A 20,773-nucleotide genomic window follows, 5' to 3' on the forward strand; every position below is an offset into this window, starting at 1 on the left:
ATGTTGGGTGAGCAACACAGCCGGGATCGAACCCGGGGCTTCTAGTTCCAGAGGCAAGATCGCTAACCACTGGACTACGCACGCTACCTTATAATATGACATAATATGTATAATATGACATATCTAGGGTTGTGTTTCGGACCATAGTTTATAGTGACAATAAGAATACTAGCTGTTATTACTGTGGAGAATGATTGCATCCTTAAACCTTATTCTGTCAAATATAGGGCAGTGCTGTAAAGAAAAAGGTCAAGGCACAGATGCAGCCTCTAGCCTTTACAACAATAAGGAATAACCCAGCCACTTCTTCCAAGGTATAGTCTTTGTTGTCAGTTTCAGAGTGAAATAAGAAATACTGTGTCTCAAGTACAGTCTTGAAAATTATTACAAGGAATTTGTTTGATAAGTCGAGACATGAACTTAAAACAGTTATCAATTAAAAAAATCATACATTCAAGCTGTTTTTTCAACCATAGGGAAATCTAGCTGTGCCCAAGGACACACCTGCAGCATCTGCAGCTGCCACTACCTCCTCCGCACCTGCCACAGCACCTGTCACTCCAGGTGCCATCAGCACTAGTAGCTTTCAAGAAAATTGCAGTCCAACAGACAATAGTCAAGAGGAACAGTTACCAGAGGAGTACAAGGTTTGGGACAATTCATTCCTCTATTCAGTAAAAATACAGGGTGGGAGCAAAGTAAGGAAAAGTGGTAACATATTTTGATTAACACATTAATCTGTAATGTGCCTGAATACTTTTTAGTGACAGTACACAAAATTAGGTTTAATAAGAATAATTCCTATTGCAAAATACAGTCTTTTACAGGACCCTTTTATTACAGGATGTTGATATGTGTTATTTGTGAAATATTACCTATTAAGTAATCTTATGCCTTGATAATTGCTTTACAGTACAGTACATAGTAGATAGATGATTCAAGGTGCCCAGAATTAACGGGGGGTGCCCTAACATGTTACGTTTTTTACGCGCTCGAACTCACGGCACTCCATTGCTGGTTGCCAGAGAGTGGTAAGGTTTTAATGAATGAATTTTGAACAGATTCATCTAAAGAACATATAAGGACAAGAAATGTATTCATACTGTTCATGGGCCCTTCACGCTCCGCGTTACAAGCGGAAAACGCTGTGAGATATTTTCACGAATGTAGGGCGCGTAACATGTTAGGGCGCCCCCCGTTACATTTATCTTGTTTGTGTACAGGATGGGAAGTATGGGATGGGAGATCTGGTGTTTGGTAAGCTGAAGGGTTACACCTGGTGGCCAGGAAGGGTGGTGTCCTGCGTGGAGACAGGGAGGGACCCGGCTCCTGACGGGTCATGCTGGGTCAGGTGGTTTGGTGATGGGAAGTTTTCCATTGTAAGTATGCACCTTTTTAAAGGCACCCAGAGCATTTTATGAGGCTTGAAACTTGAATGAGAAAACTCCAATTTCTAGTCATTCCTACACATGGTAAGTTTCAATAACACTGTACCATTTCATATCAACATTCAAGGAGCAAAGATGCAATGTCGTTGTGTGGTGAGAACTGATAGAAAATCCAAGCGCTAATCCTGACTGCCCATTACAATTAGCGGTTCGACCAATGAGAGAGTGACTGCATGTCCGCTAGATATTTGCATTTTTACATTTTTAATTTGCATTTCTACGTTTTGTCAGAGGTGGTCGGGGCTATGGGATCGGTCAATTACACTAGGCGCGTGAAACTAAAGGAATCACCGTGTAGCTTATTGTTGTGCCGCTTTTTAGCACTTTTGATATGAAATTCGAAATTGTGGTTAACAGTGGCATTAAATGTCAATTTCATCAAGATTACAGCAACTAGAATATTTCCAGTTTTCAAGCCACAGAAAATGCTCTGGGTGCCTTTAATTGTTGTGTCACTGACTGACATTTTTAACAGTTCCAATGTGATCCATATTTCCTACAATCACCATTTCAACTGTTGTCTTTCTTTTCATCCACTTGCAAAAAAGGTGTTTAAAAAAGCAGTGTCCAATGTGGTCCATATTTCCTACAGTTTCTTTTTAATTGAATGGAATAAAAACAAAATGCAGGTGAATCTGTCTGGTTTAGGTAATTTTGAGTGTCACCTGTATCAGTGAAAGTACATGTTAGTTAGAATACATTTAAAATCCTCCCACACCATTATTGATGTATATGGCGGTGCCCATCCCCGTTTCATAGCCCTGGGCCACACTGTGGTGCAATCACTGCAGCAGGGGGCTAGTTCACTGGCAGTGGAGTGTGTTTAACTTCCATACTGTTTCAGAAGTATGTACCTTTTTTATAAAGTCTTTGGTATGACTCAATGCGCCTCTTGTCCAGAGGTGTCCTACCTGGGGCTTGAACCCCAGTCCTTCTGGTCCAAGAAATTTGAACCAGATGTGGTGAGAGGCAGAAGGCGCAGACCACTACACCACAGGGACACCCCCGAAAGTACATGTATATGCAGAAAAGTTCCAGCAATAACGTTACAATGATGTGCATACTGACAGGTTCAAGTAGAGGACAAGCTGGAGCCGTTTGGAAAGTTCAGTCAGCTGTATCACGAGAGGACGTACAACAGACTACAGACCTACAAACGTGCCATACTGGAGTCTATACAGGTGAGAAGAAACTACTTACGTTCTGAAAGATTTTCTCTATTTCATGGAGACATTCCTGTTTCTTGTTCATAAGATCCTGACAATATTTGTACAAGAAGTAGTGGCGTCATGGTGGTGCAGTGGCAGGGCGTTTGGCCCAGAACCCAGAGATCCTGGGTTCGAATCCGGGGTCCCGATTTGTCCGGCTGACATTGCACGCTTGGTAAAGGCACTTCATACGACTGTCCTCACTTCACTCAGGTAAAAATGAGTACCTAGCTTCAGTTAGGGATGTCCCTCAGACAGGCTGTTAAATGGAGGTCCTGTGTTTAAGGAGAGTCACACCTCGAGCACGTAAAAGAACCCACCACACTTATCGAAAAGAGTAGTCCCTGGGGTTCTTCCCGGTGTGCAATGGTCCAAACCTTACAGTCTGGTCTGGGTTGACATCAGATCTTGAAAAGATGATAGTCACCTGTTATGTCAATCCTTCCACAAATGTGGTAAATCTCAATAAATAGATAAACAAAGAAGTCATTTTACAAGGATGACTTTTGTTGCATTCAGGTTGCTGCAGATCGTGCGAAGAAGAAGTTCCTGTCGTCTCCCGAGGCTCATAAGAACCAGGACCGGGACAGGGCCATGGTGCAGTGGGCCTTACACGACTTCTCCCCTGGTGGCCCTGACAGTCTGAAGCCTTCCTCAGGTAACAAGCAAGACCCATAGCTTCAGTAAAGATGGGTTCTAGCTAGTGCTGCGTACCGGTACTGTACCATGAAAATCTATTAGGTACAGGTCCAAAAGACCGGATCATGAAGTACCGGTACCGTACCGATATAAATTTACACCAAGTCTATGCTTATTTTATGACTGATCTCCTGACCTGCGACACCAAACATGACCAAAGTAACACCTCGGGACAGTGTAACTAAATATAAAACAGATCCTTCAGGAGGGCCAAGAGTTTTGCTAGCAAGACCAAGGGAGTTTGGCGGTAGGAGGCCTAGTTAATGTTCTTTGAATAAAGATAATGTCATTATTGAAGAAGTTCAGAAGAACACATGTTAATATGTAGAATTGTTCAGGTACAGGTACAGGTCCTGACCTGTACCTAAACCTCTGTACCGGTACCTGTACCTGATGTTACGTTTAGGTACGCAGCACTAGTTCTAGCCTTTGGTCTCTTAAACATTTTGATTACCGTGTAATGTAGGACAGATTATGTCTCAGAAGAAACATTCAATCGTAAATGCTTTCATTTTGTGAAAGTGGAACTACCTGGGTACTGAAATGTTTGGTACAAGCAGACATTGTACAGTCAGGTTAAAGAAGAAAAAAACTAAGAGTTAAGTTGTTAAAACCTGTATAGGGATGTATCTCCATCTTGCATTGATTGCTTAAAGTCATTGTTGCCATTGTGTCATGTACAATTGTCAAGCAATAAAGTTTATTCATTCATTCATATCTTCTGTCATTGCTCTTTATGTAAGACATTCAGGAGTCTTTCCTTACTGTGTTCCAGAGGAAGCCAAGCCACCTGATCACCTGGTGCATCAGTGGCTCCAGGCAAGACACCTGAAACAGCTGGAGCAGGCAGCTGCTGCTGCTGCAACACCTGAGGGAGCTTCATCTGAGGGTCGCAGGAAATCAGTGGACTCAAGACTGGAAAGAGGTGAGTTGATTGATTGATTGATTGATTGATTGATTGATTGATTGATTTGGTCTAAAACAGGTGCAACAATATCCGTCATTATGCGGTCAAGGATTCTGAAAAAAAGTTTGAACTGTAACTTCCAACACAAATTTAAGTAAGTCCAATTTTTTGCATTGGAAATTACAGTACAAACTTGTCCCAGAATGACTTCTACCTACACAGACGAACATTCAAGCTGTGGTCAAGGATGTTTGGAAATTCTACATTTCAAAACCATTGTTATACCAAGTCCCATACGTAGCGTGCGTAGTCCAGTAGTTAGCGATCTTGCCTCTGGAACTAGAAGCCCCGGGTTCGATCCTGACTGTGTTGCTCAACCGACATGCACGCTACCGGAAAAGGTCGCAGTCCTTAGGACGGGACGTTAAGCCGTGGTCCACTATTCATTGTGCTTGTCGAAAAGCGCTAGGGGAATTTCCCCGGTACAATGAACCTGTAAATACTGTACATAGCGTCTGTCTTTCTGTCACGACCAGTGGAAGATTAGCTCATCTGTTCATTGAGTTCATTTGAGCTAAACTGGTTCGAGATCACTTTCCTTTTTCCCTTACACTTGTAGATTTCATAAATCCTTTTTTTTCCTGTAGCAAAACTGTTTGAGGATGTGCGGAAGAAGCAGCTGTCCGTTGACCAGTTGTGCCTTGCCTGTGGGAGTCTGGATGTGGAGACACAGCACCCACTGTTCAGGGGAGGGCTGTGTGAGGGGTGCAGGGTAGGCTTTACCCAGTCTTTCTACTTAGTAGTATATGGTACACACTGTGAATAGGATGACTTAGGATGGTGTAAATGACAGTTTTCTAGATAGCCTGATTATTTGTGTCAAACCTTTACTTACAAGTATGACTTTGGTGCCTCGGGAGATGTAGTGAAAATTTGACCACATCCATCATTGCTATTGTCTCTGTCCATGGCAAATAGAAACATAGCCACTGTCTTCGTCAAATGGAATAATTATAGTTACATTTGTTGTGCTATTGTTTGGCAATCATCACCAGTTGTATGGTAATGCAGATTATGTCTTTGTTGGAAAAGTGAAGTTCTATCTGTCCTTGGTGCTGATATGGTAGCAATTACTATTGTGACTTTCCATTTGTTCAAGTCTTTCCATCTGCCATTACTATCTGCTAACAAATTCTTGCCAGTTGTTCAGTATTCACCAGTCCCTGCTTACAAATTTTCGCCAGTTGTTTGGTGTTCACTGATCCCCTTACTCGCCCAGATTGAGTTTCTGGAGTCGTCGTACCAGTTTGACGAGGATGGGTACCAGTCGTACTGCAGCCTGTGTGCAGCTGGGACAGAGGTGTTGATGTGTGGACAGGACAGCTGCTGCAGGTGAGCATGTGTCAGCATCAAACATACATCTGGAACTATCGATCTCTGTCTTTGTACCTACATGTACATGTCACATATCCTTTGTTATTTTATGTCATGCCTGGGCCTGATACGGGTGTTCTGGACCATGTGATAACTATCTGTATCACACAGGCTTCCATGGAATATTTAGAATGCATTTTGTGCTGCCGTCAAAAATTTGAATACCGAATTCGGAGGTTATAGCTATTAGAATCAATGTTGTTACAGTTTTGTGTTCAAGGACAAACCTCCTCAGCTTTTGGCGCTTTCCGCATTGAAATGTGTGTTTTTGGGGGGTCCCTACGGCCGCCGGGCGATCCTACCCACGGTCGGGCTGGTACCTCGGGTGATATGGAATACTTCGTGTTGTATTCTATATATATTATATGGCGTAACTAACTGTGATGGTTCTCTGTTGGGAAATCTATTAGTCAAGGTGGCATCGATATTGAATATCCTCCAAGTCATACTTTGACAATCACCTTACTGCTAGCTGCAATTGTTTTGGTCTATGTGTATGTGTTTCTGACCTATGTGAAGGGGTGATGTCTGCAATATCTGATTGCCTTGTTCTTTTGAATGGGTTTATGTTATAAAAAAAGAATGTGCTTGAAAATAACATATTTACAGAAATAGCAGATGATAATCAAACAATGATCAGGTGGCTATCATATATATATATATCATATCATCAGGTCCTTCTGCAAAGACTGCCTTGACCTGATTGTTGGACCAGGCACAGCAGACCAGGTAGGCATTCCATAGACTGGCAAATCTCTTCTTTCTTCTTGCATACATCTATATAGTTGAAACAATATTCTTTGCTGTTACATTCTCAGTTATCAAACTTGCTAGGTTCAATTGATGTAACTTTGATAATGTTCATTTTTTGTTTGCAGTTATACTTGTTATCTATGACTCATCCGAGTTATATGTTGTACATGACAGAAGCTTCATGATTGTAGAAAGTGTTTTCCGGTGCAGGCTTTCATTGTATACTGTTTATTTCCCCCAGGCTGTACTAGAGGACCCGTGGATGTGCTACATGTGTCGGGAGGAGCCCAGACATGGACTGTTATACCGGCAGCAGGACTGGTCAGCCAGGCTGCAGCAGTTCTTTGCCATGGATGATGTGGAGGACTTTGTGAGTATGGCAGATTCAGAGATCTTAGCATTAGATACAAGATGTAGATTAGTTGCTTTGGGGTTTTAATGCCCAGAATTTCAAATAAGGTGGGCATCTTTGTCCCACTATATAATAAGATGTGTCAACTCTTAGTATGCTAGATTTTTACAAGCATCAGATGAGCATAAGATACAAGATGTTGAATTTGGAGTTTTAATGCCCAGAAATTCAATTAAGGTGGGCATCTTTGTCTGACTATAATAAGATATCAACTCTTAGTATGCTAGATTTCTACAAGCATCAAATAAATTCAAACGAATGTTTTTTTCTGTTCTTAAGGGTCAACCAAAGCTGTACCCGCCTGTCCCAGCACAGCAGCGACGTCCCATCAGGGTTCTATCACTGTTCGATGGCATTGGCACGGGTAAGAGCTTTTGTAGTGCCAGCTTTAGCTTTACATTTATTGCTAACCTCCATTTAACATTAATCTGCCGGGTTACAAAAATCTGCCACTTGGAAAAATTGTGGGTTTGTGAGATCTCTTAAGTTCAGTGCACCCATCCACAGTTTAGACAATGTACATGTACACTGGAGTGCATTATAGTTGGGGACCTTGGGCTTGAGATCTGTTGGGATGTATCTTTTCAGGGGGGCAGAATTATGTACCGTGGTGGATTATGTTAGTTGATTTTATATTCCGTGATACTTTGTTACTCAATGCCGTGGTTCAGTATATCTGATATTTAACTAAGTACTGTAAATGCATTCAAGTTCACATGGTTTTTATTTGGCGCTAAGGTGAAAATGGAGTGTTCGCGGTGGTTTTAAGTTTACAGCAGCTCTATAGTCACATACTGCTACAGTATCGGACAAAAACATTTGCGGTGGTTTTAAGTTCGCGGTGAAACGGTCGCCACGAAAACCGCGAACATAAAACCATCGCGAACATTTCTGCATTAACAGTATCACAACTTCATGTGATCCGCTACTCTGGGCCCAATCCTAATTTTGCACCATACATCATGATAGATTCCACCAGCAAAATTACCAATGACAGATGCTAACTAAGACTCCTTTCCAGCCTTACTGGTGCTCAAGGACCTGGGTGTCACAGTGGATGTGTGCTACGCCTCAGAGATCGACCCGGATGCCATCAAAGTGTCCCAGCTCAGGCACACTGGGGGGATCCGCCACTTGGGAGACATCCGCAGTATCAGGAACACTGATGTTAGTATAGCCTTTTATGTTTGTTTGTTTGTTTGTTTATTTTCATTTCAACAGGGGAAATCTTGTCATACCTTGGCCGCGAAAACATTCCATATGGGTGTTCCGCATTGTGTGATAATTTCCTTATCACACGGGGTTCTACTTTTATCACACGGGCTTCCATAGAATATTTAGAATGTATTTCGAGTGCATTGGTGGTGCCGCTGTCGAAAAATCGAATACCGGATTCAAAAGTTGGAATCAATGTTGTTACAAAAACTCCCTCAACTTCAGGCGCATTTCGCATTGAAATGTGTGTTTTTTGTGTGGATATGATATATTATAAATAAAATACAACACGATGTATTCCGCATCACCCTCGGCCCTCCCACGGGTCACACGACCCACAGTCGGGCCGGTACCTCGGGTGATACGGAATACACCGTGTTGTATTCTATATATACGGTCTACTCTTTGATATAAATCTCAATATTTTCTTTGGCAGCTAATTTTATGAGATCCACTCATTTTAACATCTTACACAAGTTATTGGAATCATTTTCAATGGTCTTTAAAAAGATTACTTTAAATATGACTTAGAAGAAATGAGTCACAAAGGAAGATCAAATAAAACACTTGACTGCAGAGATTAATTTGATATCATGGCATTGAAATGATGATTGTTTTACTTATATCTCTTTCACAGATACCAAAGTTTGGTCCGTTTGACCTTGTGCTGGGAGGAAGTCCATGCAATGACCTGTCTATTGCCAACCCCAACAGAGCAGGCCTGTATGGTAAGTGGAAAAAGTTTCTGATGTTTATCTGGAAGTTAGTTCTATCATAGTACAGATGTGCTACCTAGATTAATAGATGCACCAATTGCAACTTTGTACTCTGGCATTGTCCAATATCAAATCACAGACTAACGGAATTTCTTAAAAAATGGTAGATTGGAAAATCAACAGGAAAACAGAATCTCAGTGGAAAGTTTGTACTTTGGTGCACACTCTTTCAGGGAGGGAACAGGGTCAGGTGCAAGTTTTCACCCCAGCCTTCTGTTTTCATGATTTTTTTTTGTTGTTGCTGAAATTAAAAAACAAGATCTGTTAACCAAGAAATCAAATTGGTGTAGCCTAAGGCCCAGCCTTCTGTTTTCCTGATTTTTTATTTTTTTTGAAAAATAAAAATCTGTTAACCAAGAAATTAAATTGATGTGGCCTAAGTGCACTTTATTCATAAAAGTGACTCCATTTAGCTGCACAGATGATCACATATGCATGTATGATATATGTTAGAGAAGAAGAACAACTTATTTACTGTACAACAATTGTAACAGGTACAATGTATAGCAACTTGTACACACATGGCAGGTGGACTATCACTAATATCTGACGGTATATGACTACAAGATGTATAGAACTCTTATTATTAGATTGAATACACTATGTTAACTGACCTTTTGTGTTCTTTCCCCACAGGGGGAACAGGCGTGATGTTTTTCCATTTCTACCGACTGCTGCAGCACGCTACCCCCGCTCCTGGTGACGCCCGGCCGTTCTTCTGGCTGTTTGAGAACGTGGTGGCCATGAAGCACCAGTACAAACAGGACATCAGCCTATTTCTGGGGGTAACTCATGGTTACTTAGTAGACACTCTTTTTTAATGTTCAAATATGGATAAGACTTTTTTGTGACTTGCTGTTCATCAGATGTTTAATCTAGATGATGAGGGACTGGCTCATTGTACAATTTCTTGCCCAAATTCTGGGCACAATAACAGTGAGCTGTCACATGATGCAGTCATCTACATGTAGATTACAAGCTGGGAAACCTGTAGTAACTGCTGGCTAACAGAAGAAGATTGCTGATTCATCAACAAGAGAAGAGAGAGAAAAGGGAGAGAAAAAGAAATGTCAAATACTTTCCAAGTCAAAGATATTTGCTTGCACCAGGATATTTGTGACCTGTAGCTTGTTGATGATTCCATCCTCAGTGTAACCCAGTGGTGGTGGATGCCAAAGACGTGTCTCCAGCTCATCGCGCTCGCTACTTCTGGGGGAACCTCCCTGGCATGAATAGGTCAGTCCTACCATAATATGGTATATTTAAGACAATTCATACCTTAGAATACGGATTCAGTGGCACTTTTATGTCCTTCATGTGTAAGTGGCATTGAGATTATTGTAACAGTTCAATCTGCACTTTTCTGGAGCTTGTCAAAAGCCCAACACACAATTTTAAATGCTCTATAAGGAGAGGTACTTTTGATGTACATTCTAATGTGTTTCATGTTATCCTTGTCACCAGGCCCTTGGTGCCTCAGGCCAGCGACAAGCTGGCTTTAGAGCAGTGTCTGGAGAAAGGCTGTGGCCGGGTGGCTCAGGTATGGTGGGAAAATGTTCCCTTGTCAGAAAGTCCCGTCTTTATGGCCATTATGTAGTGATCATTGCAAAAAGTCCCTTGACTATCTTTAAAATCAAAAAGGTTTAATTTGTACAGTTCTTGTTCAAATGAATGTACATTACGTTGGAGATAGAGCTGTATCTATTGTGTGTTTCCCTCAGGTTAAGAAGGTGCGGACTGTGACAACCACTCTGCACTCAGTACGTAACCAGGGGAAACAGCAGGCGGCGCCAGTACTCATGGAGGGGCAGCCAGACACACTCTGGTGCACCGAGCTCGAAGGGTGGGTGTCTGTGGAAAATTCAATTTGTCACACACTTTGTAAATCCATTGGAACTGAGCTGCAAAAAATCAGCTTGATGCAAAAATAAGTTAATTCATTCTGCTGTTAAGAAATGATTTATTGCTTTCTTTTGCTACATCTTTATTTGAGTTACATAACTTGGTGGAGGTACATTTAAGGCTGGAAAATGCATTTAAGAAGTAAGGTTCAAATACCCGGGCTATACGCCTGGAGAAAGTTAAAACAATTCAAACATTTTATCTAAAAAGGGACACAGCAAATCAATTGCAGTAGAGTGATAATATTTCATGCCAGGAAAAATGTTTGAATTGTTAGGGGTAAATGAGGATTTGTGGCAATAGCTTCAAACATTTACTGTGCTTCACATGTTGGGTTAAATTCTAAGTACTTTGAGGAGTCTCCGTGTTAGACATCACTTTGTGGTTCTGATCATAACACAAACCGTGAAGTAAAGTCGAAAATGATCCTGGGTTCTGCAGTTACATGTCCTAAACGCACCTGTGTTTCCCTGCAGTGTGTTTGGGTTCCCCAGCCACTACACGGATGTGTGCAACATGAGTCGCTGTTCCCGTCAGCGGCTGTTGGGCCGGGCGTGGAGCATCCCTGTCATCCGGCACCTGCTGGCTCCCCTGAAGGACTACTTCCAGTGTCAGGACAAGGAGTAGTTGATTTGGAAAGAGAAAGTTATACAGAGAGAACTCTACTTATGTGCAGTGTAAGTTGGCGGGAAAGCAAAAAAAAAAGAAATTTGGCCTTTTTGAGCAGTATCTAATGTGTGTCAATCATGTAAAGCTAGCAAAAATTGATATGATATGAGAATCTGGGTAAAAAAACATGTTTTTTCTTAATCATTGATATGAAGAATATATTTTGTTCTTGTAAATTGTGCTTAGATTATCTGAAATTATCTGAACTAGTCGGCTATGTGACAGATTGAGTATAAATTGTCAGCAAATCGTTCAGTTACTTATCATAACAGAGCATTTCCAAAAAGGCATGTTGCAACCGTTAAGTTCTAGTTGAGTCAGGATAGGTTAAAACTGTTAAGCATTTTGGTTCTTGTTTGTGTTTGACTGTTATCCAGTGTTTCATGACCACAGCATCATATACCCACGTGCACAGTTTTCTGGAGTAGTTCTCTTAGTTGCTGAGTTTAAGTATTTTCTTTTCAACTTCAGGTTGTTGACTTTGATATTGAGGTTTTGTTTCTGCCATACTGTTATAAAAGGAAATAAGTACCTGAAATTGTAATGAAACTTTGTTCAATTTGTCCATGACTTTCAGGAAGCAGTGTGAACTAATTTGTGATGTCAGTGGTCCATGTCTGGGTCCATCTGAACTGCTCCTCTTCACATTACGCACAACTGACTGTGCATTCTCAGTTTTGACTCAATTCAAATGCAAGAGCAATTAAAGTGTGGAACAAAAGCTTTCAGTGCAATTTCAGGTGCCCAAACTTAGTTTCACATTTGTGAACTTTGTGAACTTAAAGTCTGTATCGCACAGTGCTTCTGTTGCAACAAAGCAAAAAGGCATGTCATGTAGTCTTTAGTACAGTACCGTAAGTCACCATGCATCTAACACCACAACAGATGCCATGACATCATACTTTATTGTACCAGTGGTAAAGGCAAGCTTACTCGGTATCTTACGTTTATGTTCAGTTCTTGTTCATGTTCTTATTTTGCATACAAAGAAACAGACTTTTCTGCAATAAACCACATTTCTTTAAATTCATCAAGCTGGTTTCTACTTTCTTAGACACACTACATTAGCCTGTGATAGCCACATCCAGTTGAAATGATGACACATCTTTGGATGAATACAATTGGTTTCCACACAAAATAGCACTGCTAAAACATAGATGACTTTACAATTCCTAAAAAAAAAGTCTAAACAAACAACACCCCAAATTACATGGACAGGCCTTCTACCTACAATCTGATAAATGATGTACAGTTTGTCAAAATGTATAGTATAAAAGCTTGGAAATATTCTTAATTCTATAGATCCTGTACATCTTATATACCTGTTCTGTTTTTGCCCCTCATTTTGTGGCTTATATATGGTTGGGCTTCAGATAAGGACTGCACGGCTATGCAGTTCATACATACGTTAAAGTCACTATCTGACAAGACACTAGGTTTAAACTTAAAGCAAAAACAATGTCACATGGGAGGTAACAAGGTTTTGTAGTCAACTTCCCCTGAAGTTACAAAGAGCAGTTGTGTTTACTTACATTCATCTAGACAGTGTTTCACATTAACAGTGAGCTAGGTGGTTTAGTGTAGCACTTGCTGGATGCCAAACTATACCAGTCTGTCTGGAAATATAGGGCATTCTACAAATATTTTCTTCATGACAGTTATGTAACAACTGGAGAACGTAACTGGATGCAGAGCAATGATTCATTCTAAGTACACCCCATTGAAAATGGCAAGTTTCTGAAGAAAAAAGTAGGGACAACTTCTCTTGATACATTTCCCCATTATAAAATGCTTCCTAAAGTATGTAGTTGAAAAACATTCTTTGTATCTTTAATGCAGCAAATCATTTTGATATTTATGCTTTAAAAAACTTTGCTTCCTTCCTATACATATCAAGACTATTAATTCAGGTCTGACGCATGACATGCATTATCCTTGTTAATCTAAGGTGTTGTGTAGGTTGGTGACGATCACTTTGTGTGGACAGCCGCAGCTTTGAACTTCATCAGCTGCAAGAAAGATTATAATTCTTTGTTGAAATATCCTTTACTCAAATCAAGAATGGTGTTCAAGAGATAAATATACAGTCTTTGTAAATTTAGGAGAAATTCTACAAACTTAAGGCTCTTACCTCATTCTCCACAACTTTTTTCTTACTCAAAGCCTGATGTGCTCTTTCCTGTAAAACACACAAATCATACGTTAAAATCCTGACATGTAAATAATGATCAACAACATCTGAAAGTTGTCTTCAACACCCTTTGAATGTATATATATATAATATATATACTTCAATTATCCAAACTCAACCGCTAGAGTTGTAACTAATAACAAATACCATATCACTTATAATGTTTCTGCAGTAATTGGGAAGGTAGGACACTGTGTTTTGGCACAGCATGTAACTACTGATCTGAATGGACTAAAACAATGAAGATTGGAGCCTACCTTTTTGCCTTGTTTTGTCCACTGCACAGCCTCTGCGTGATAACTGGTAAGACTCGCTTCCAGTTGCTTAATATAAGCTGTAAGACACACAATGTACAAAAAAAGTCTGTACAGTACAGCAACAACATTGCTGGATTCTGATATGCACAGGGTGTCTGGTCTAGTCAAACTCATTCAATAAGACCTGCAAGTGTGTAGCAACGTAGAAATATGGATAGAAGAGTAACATGTACTAAACATAAGTCCACCAGGGTACATAATTCCTCCACCCTGAAGAGATACATCCAAACAGATCTGCAACCCAACATCCCTCAGTATAATGCACTCCAGTACATGTATATCTAAACTGTGCATACCTGAGGGGTGCTGCACTAGAGATCTCTCAAACCCACAGTTTTTCAAAGTGGCGGATCTATGTAGCCCGGCGTTAATGTTAATGCAGGTTACATATACATGTAAATATGGTACTAAGCAAAAGTTTGTTCACTGGCAAAGAATAGTAACTTCAAACCAAGCTTCCATAGACTTTAAAACTAAACCACAACACTACTAAACGAGTGGACTGGGTGTACCTTTCTTAACAGAAGGCCCTCCCGTTGCCAGCTGGTTCTGTACATGTATGATCTGCTGCCCCATCTCCTGGTACACCTGAATGCTTCTCTCTGGAACTAACCTGCCCTTGGACTTCACCGCTTGGATCTGGGAAACACAACACAATGTTCTCATCTCAGTAAATCCTCAACATCACCAGCAACGGTAGAACACATTCAAGTACTTTACACAGGGAGGAATGACAGTGTAACTTCCATGTCCAGCTTTGACAATATAACATGTTAGGGTTAATGACCCGCTTTCCTTTGGTCTATATGGTGTGATAAGGCATGGTCGTTCCTATAACCACCAAATAAAGTGCCTCGGTCGCTTCGCGACCTCGGCACTTTATTCGGTGGTTATGGGAATCATATAGCCATTGTCCATATAGTATTTAGTAGTACTTTGTGTTGTATTTAATTTGTGTAGTATTTGTCTTAACATGAAATATAAAAACAAAACCCCGTCATTCAATGGTTACGTTCAAACACTGGGTCCGTACGAAGTTTACAGACCCGCGGGTCCATACGAAGTTTACAGACCTGCTTTTCGGGTCTGTATGAAGATTACAGACCCGCAAATGGACCTTCTGATTGGTCAACGATATCTACCTAATATGATAATAAGTGATCATGACTGACCAGCTAAGCAGCCAGTGATGAAATACACTTTTCAATTATAAAATTTAATGTATTCTGGTACTATACTGGTATGTGAACTGGCTTAACACATGCCAGCTACTTACTCTAATACATTAAGGAGTTTAATCAAACACTTTTGACAAGAAGCCTTAGAATGTATTTTTGTAGCATATTGAAAATGAAATGGTACTATGAAAAGCAGCTTTAGGCTGATATGAGCAATAATCATGTCTAAAATAAAGGTATAAAGTAAAGTTGAAGATACAACATTTGATCATTCCGTAGTACTAAAAAGCTATCAAATTAGCTCAAACTGAGTTTCACACAATGTTCCCATCACCATCCCCAGTTCTCTGTGCTGGTTACATGTACATGACATTTGAAAACTGAAAAGCAGCTTTAGTTGATATGAGCAATCAACTTTAAGATAAAGGCATCAAATAAACAGAATGATATAAGTTTTGATCATTCATTAGTACTGAAAAGTTATTACATTGGTTCAAACTGAAGGTAGTTTTGGTTACATCAAGGAGGTTCAAATAAGAAGGCCTTCTTATTTTAACCTCCTTGGTTACATGACCAAGGCTCACCTGTCTCTCGAGGAGTTTCTGTTCAAACTTAAGGACCTCCAGACTGGGCAGGTGGGGACTGGAAGAGACAAATATTCATGGTACAGAAGAATGACATTATGGGAACACATTAGATTTACAGTTCCTTGCTGCTATTTAATAACAGTTATCATTGAGAGGAGCTTCTGGAATGTTCCCTGATGTTATTCTCACAAAACAATGACCTCTGGGAGGAAAGGTATGTGTATCATTCTTCCTAATGCTTCCTAGAAAACTACTGAAACCCATTATTTTCCTTATTAGTACTGCACAACACCTGGAAACTAATAAAGAAGAATAAGACAGAATTATAGCAGGCATCCAGCATTAATGATTGTACACCTGCACTGCCTTTAGTACAACGTATGCACAATAAAAACTACCAATGTAGTTCCAGCTGCAGCATATTTATTTTTCTTATGTACAATGTAATCTCATGCCACTCCAATCATGGCTTCACAATGATTGACAATTTCTCATAATAAAGATCAGATATCAATTGACATATTCTATTCTCCAGTTTGGCCATGTAGTTTACGCTTTGTGGCTTTGGGTAAAATCTTTTTCATATTAGTTATTAATAATCAGATTCTCATATCGCAAGGCACTTTTAGTGAAATAGAATATTACAAATTTATGCATTACTATACTGGGAAACCACACATTTACAGCATATCCATGCAGCATGTCACATTCTACTTAATAAAAGAAAATATCTACAGTCAAGTACTATACATATACGTCTATAAACAATACACAAATATATTCAAAAATGCAGCCATTACTGCAAATCTTGGGAAGCTATATATAGCTACGGGGTTGTATTTTGCACAACAGTTGTTCCTATTGTGATTAATCTGTGTACAATAATGAATATAGCAAACACTGCCTACAATACAACATTTTTACTACAAGTATTTACTACTAGTAGGTAGAGTGGCATATGAGTTGTTAAAAATTACTACCAGACTTGAGTATACAGTAAGATAGCGATTACAAACAGCTCTTACTAGTCTTATTCTTACATTACTTGTTAGAGAAGCAAAATTGGTTGTAGTTAACAGTTTGCTACTGCTACATGTAGTACTTAAGTACATACATGTACAGTAAGATCACAACAATTCACATCTAGTTCAGTAAAAATCCCAATACTTTTTGAAAGCTCCCAGAATATCTCGGAATATACCTGCTTTTATATACAGGACTGGTTTATCTTAAAGCTGCTTTGCATTCTTTTCTAATTATCTAGTTTTAGACTATGGGATGCGACATATCTGGAAGACAGTCTTTACCCCCAGTCAAGAGTACATGCAATAGAAAATCTTGTTATGTGATAGTGAATGTTGGGATGTAACAGAATCCCCACGGTTCTGCTGAGTCGACTCCCCATCATACAACCGAGCACATCTTTGAGCGAACGCTGCAACAACAGATACACCTGCCTGGGTTCCTACACCAACATGGGGCAGAGGGAGAGGAGAGGAGGGGAGAGGGGAGGGGTGCAGACAGAAGAGAGAAGGATATCACCGCATACAGCTTCAGTCTAGTCTACCACAGCACAGCAGCAGGACAGACCAGATATTGTGCAAAAAGACACTCCACACAATTAACCTAGATGCAGACAACTGATATAGCAAGGATTTTGTATGAACTTCCTCCAAGATATGTTGCAAGTGCTTAACCTGAACAACAGAACAAGCAATAATAACTTTCAGAAAATGAAGCATTTGGAAACAATTCTTATTGCCCCAGTTGGGCATATGACTGTGAGAAATTCAACGACATGTTTTGAATGAATGAGTAGACTTATTAATAAGAGCTTTCATGTTTTGTCAAGGTCACTTTGGTCTGAAACAATCTGCTCTTGAGAGGTAAAAAAATATGAGACCCAAGTGAAAGTAGGGTTACCAAACTATTTTTGGACAACATCGTCTCTTGGTGGAGAAACAATTTGAAAATGACAGCCTCTTACAACAAAACCTTGGAGAAAGCAGACAGGTGAGGCTTGAGTCCTAATGTTGGTACACAATGTAGGACTGAGGGAGGTCAGAGTGCCAGTCTACAACTGAAAGGTCGGACTGTGCTTACCCACTCTGTCCTGCAGACTGGGATGAGGTCGCCGCTCCACCTCCATCCTGGAAGAGAAACATTATACAGGTCATCTCTTGCCATCCTGAAACTTCACAAGAAGTGTAATTTTTGGTCACACACCATGTTTTTTTTGCTATAGTGACCTGGGTTCAGGTAACATACCACATTTTTAGTGTTCAGCAACAAGACAGCATTGTAATAGTACAACACACAATATGATACTATATTCATGTTTTATGGAATAGCTTCACCAATGAATTCAGCTTTCCCAAGATAATACTCATTTCAGGTACATTGTGTATATGATACATTGATAACTGACACTTAAGATGTAAATATACACATAAATCTGATGGTACAAGCAAACTACATACGAGTACATTAAAAAACATGCAAGCATTAGAATGATGCAGAGGAGAAAATGAGCTCCATTGTCTGTCTTCAATATCAAATTTATTACACCTTTACCCATATTCCACCTTGCAATGATAGCTTATAAGACGCACCAGCATCTGGTAAACCTTATGTCAATGTCAAGCACCTTACTTCAAACAGATACGTGAAAGTAAGAAAGAGAGAGAGTATAAATGAGACATACACAGAAGAGTTGGGTTTGACAATGATGATGGTCTTTGATGACGATGAAGATTATCTTTGTCCCTGCACACTTTTAAAAGCATCCAGAGCATTTTATGAGGCTTGAAACTTGAATAAAAAAACTCCAATTTCTAGTCATTCTTACACATAGTAAGTTTCAATAACACTATACCATTATATATCGACATTAAAGGAGCAAATGTATGATGTCGTTGTGTGGTGAGAACTGATAGAAAATCCAAGCCCTAATAGACTGATCCTGACTGTTCATTACAATTAGCGGTTCAACCAATGAGAGAGTGACTGCATGTCCGTCATAATATTTGCATTTTAATGTTTTAATTTTGCATTTCTATGTTTTAAAGGAGGTAGGCGGGGCTATGGTATCGGTCTATTTACACTAGGCGCGTGAAACTAAAAGATCACCATGTAGCTTATCTTTGTGCCTATTTTGAGCACTTTTAATAAGAAATCTGCATGCAAATGTGGTAAACAGTGGCATTAAATGTCAATTTCATAAAGATTACAGCAACTAGAATATTTCCAATTTTCAAGCCTCATAAAATGCTCTGGGTGCCTTTAAGCCTACTTGGTCAGTGAAATTCTTCAAACTGTTTATTGAATTCATTCTAAAAATCCCTTGTCCTAAGTATGATGATATCTAAATTTTCAGCACACACATACATCTTTGGTTGAGTAAAGTAAACCTAGAAAATTAAGGAAAACTTAATAGAAGACCTGGCTTAACATAACTCCAATAACAAATAATTATGGGAACTGCCATGAACAAAATATGAAAATCTAACATCTTGCATTAATGGCTGATATTGCAGTCACTCTTTGTCCACTGCTCAAACAATTGTTGACAACTGCACACACTGAACTTGATTGAAAAGCCTATTCTGATATAGAATTTCATACTAACAACATTAATACTCAGTAACACTCAGTACATGTAAGTTTTAAAGCACCAAGCATATAACGAGCTATTTGTTCTTCACGTGACTTCAGCTAAGGATGCGGTATAGGTAAAAAAATACCGGATCATTGATGAATCAGTACTGTACCTAAAGTATATCTATTAAACACCAGTCACTTGAGATTTAGACAGACACTAGCCTTTTGGAAATTCAAGCAAAGTTGATGTTCTACCTTCAAGTAAGACATCAGTGCGTAGCTCTTAGTCTACTGAGTATAGTGATATGAAAATCATTATTCTGCAATGTTCACAACTTATGATATCATTGATGATAAATGCAAGAAAACTGCGGGAAATTGAAGCACCCCGCTTTCTTTTTTGGTCATCCCGAGGTGTGAAACTACAGCCCCGCAAGGAAGAATGCTTCTCCCCGCAAGGAAGAATGCTTCTCCCCGCCGGCCTACTGTTCTTCCCCCCCGGGAAAAAATGGCAAAAACTATGGAACCCGACGGGTTTGGACAAGCCCCAGGGAAGAAAAATTCAGGTCTGAGAGGTGAGAAAGGCGTGAATTCAGCCAAATGTATACAGCGGGACAAAAACTGAACCCGCCGGGTTCGCTATCCTCCCCGCTATCCAACATAACATTAAAAGCCAGGATAGCACAATTCACATCCCTCTGTTAACTTTGAAACAGTCAGTATAAGCATTCTGAAAATGGCCACCTCTTCTCATCCTGAAGCAGCCCAACTGTTTAAAAGTTCAATAAGTGTTAAGTTATACCAGGCACAGCTTGCACAAAATCATTGTTGGTACTTGTGTCACAAACAAACTAACCTAGATTTTAGACAACAAACTTTACTTGGATGTGAATAGTTTCTATCCTGAAATCATCAAGCAATCCTATGGACACCAGACACATTATACAGCATGGATAGACCTTTGTTTTCTACACTAGCACAAGGAGTGTACAATGACCTTGTTTTCTGCTTTGTCTTCCATTGTGTGGGCTGTGACTTTATGCATACAACAGAGGGAAAATGTTACAGTCTGACCACTAGGACCTCCTTGGTCTGACTATACACTATTAAATACCTGGTGCTTTCTCTAAAATAATGCTGTAAAATCTACTCTCTCAGTTTGTTTGTTTTATTGGGATCTCCATTAGTGTTCAATTACCACAATCTTACACTATTCTTCCTAGAGTCCATTCACATTGATACATTAAAATCAAAATACAAGAAGAAAACATATACAAATGATAGACAGTCATGACCAAAATCAAATGTGATACATGACATCCACAATTGACAGACAGTAACAAACAAAATCAAATGTGATGCAATAAAAAGAGCGTGAGGGGTCAGAGGTCAACTTGAAATACATATGTTCATACATTCCGAGCTACCACCAGTGTTGTAATGGCTTATTTGTGTACTTTAGTGTAATCAGTCTTTC

The 20,773-nt window shown here is 39.7% G+C and overlaps 2 protein-coding genes across 4 annotated transcripts in view; one reads left to right on the forward strand and one right to left on the reverse strand.

Moving 5' to 3' along the window:
* The first annotated feature begins 231 nt into the window (after positions 1 to 231).
* LOC136427639 (DNA (cytosine-5)-methyltransferase 3A-like) lies at positions 232 to 12,453 on the forward strand. The gene is made up of 18 exons (XM_066416666.1): positions 232 to 314; positions 477 to 647; positions 1,224 to 1,379; positions 2,519 to 2,629; positions 3,176 to 3,314; positions 4,131 to 4,280; positions 4,910 to 5,034; positions 5,542 to 5,654; positions 6,371 to 6,425; positions 6,691 to 6,819; positions 7,141 to 7,225; positions 7,883 to 8,028; positions 8,714 to 8,804; positions 9,489 to 9,637; positions 10,003 to 10,088; positions 10,317 to 10,392; positions 10,574 to 10,695; positions 11,231 to 12,453. Exons 1-18 carry the CDS (start codon positions 261 to 263, stop codon positions 11,379 to 11,381), a joined length of 2,109 nt encoding a protein of 702 aa, XP_066272763.1. The 5' UTR covers positions 232 to 260; the 3' UTR covers positions 11,382 to 12,453.
* LOC136427638 (coiled-coil and C2 domain-containing protein 1-like) overlaps positions 12,310 to 20,773 on the reverse strand; it is a 29,617-nt gene continuing 21,153 nt past the window's right edge. Inside the window, exons 22-27 of one of the 3 annotated variants that reach the window (XM_066416662.1) lie at positions 17,800 to 17,846; positions 15,694 to 15,751; positions 14,444 to 14,570; positions 13,872 to 13,948; positions 13,555 to 13,602; positions 12,310 to 13,432 (exon numbers count right to left, since the gene is read on the reverse strand). In XM_066416662.1, the coding sequence (XP_066272759.1) occupies positions 13,394 to 13,432; positions 13,555 to 13,602; positions 13,872 to 13,948; positions 14,444 to 14,570; positions 15,694 to 15,751; positions 17,800 to 17,846 (396 nt within the window). In that variant the 3' untranslated portion in view covers positions 12,310 to 13,393. Of the gene's footprint in view, positions 13,433 to 13,554; positions 13,603 to 13,871; positions 13,949 to 14,443; positions 14,571 to 15,693; positions 15,752 to 15,974; positions 17,162 to 17,799; positions 17,847 to 20,773 lie in introns of those variants that run through there. The other 2 variants (XM_066416664.1, XM_066416663.1) reach the window with 2 other exon arrangements.

Source organism: Branchiostoma lanceolatum, chromosome 2 (genome assembly GCF_035083965.1).
Source record: "Branchiostoma lanceolatum isolate klBraLanc5 chromosome 2, klBraLanc5.hap2, whole genome shotgun sequence".
NCBI lineage: Eukaryota > Metazoa > Chordata > Leptocardii > Amphioxiformes > Branchiostomatidae > Branchiostoma > Branchiostoma lanceolatum.

Bases quoted from the DNA above. Each gene is read 5' to 3' on its own strand.
- LOC136427639 (XM_066416666.1), top strand. From the start codon at position 261: ATGCAGCCTCTAGCCTTTACAACAATAAGGAATAACCCAGCCACTTCT. The intron at 5,035-5,541 runs GTAGGCTTTACC...TTACTCGCCCAG, and splicing joins GGCTGTGTGAGGGGTGCAGG to ATTGAGTTTCTGGAGTCGTC. The intron at 10,393-10,573 runs GTATGGTGGGAA...TGTTTCCCTCAG, and splicing joins GCTGTGGCCGGGTGGCTCAG to GTTAAGAAGGTGCGGACTGT.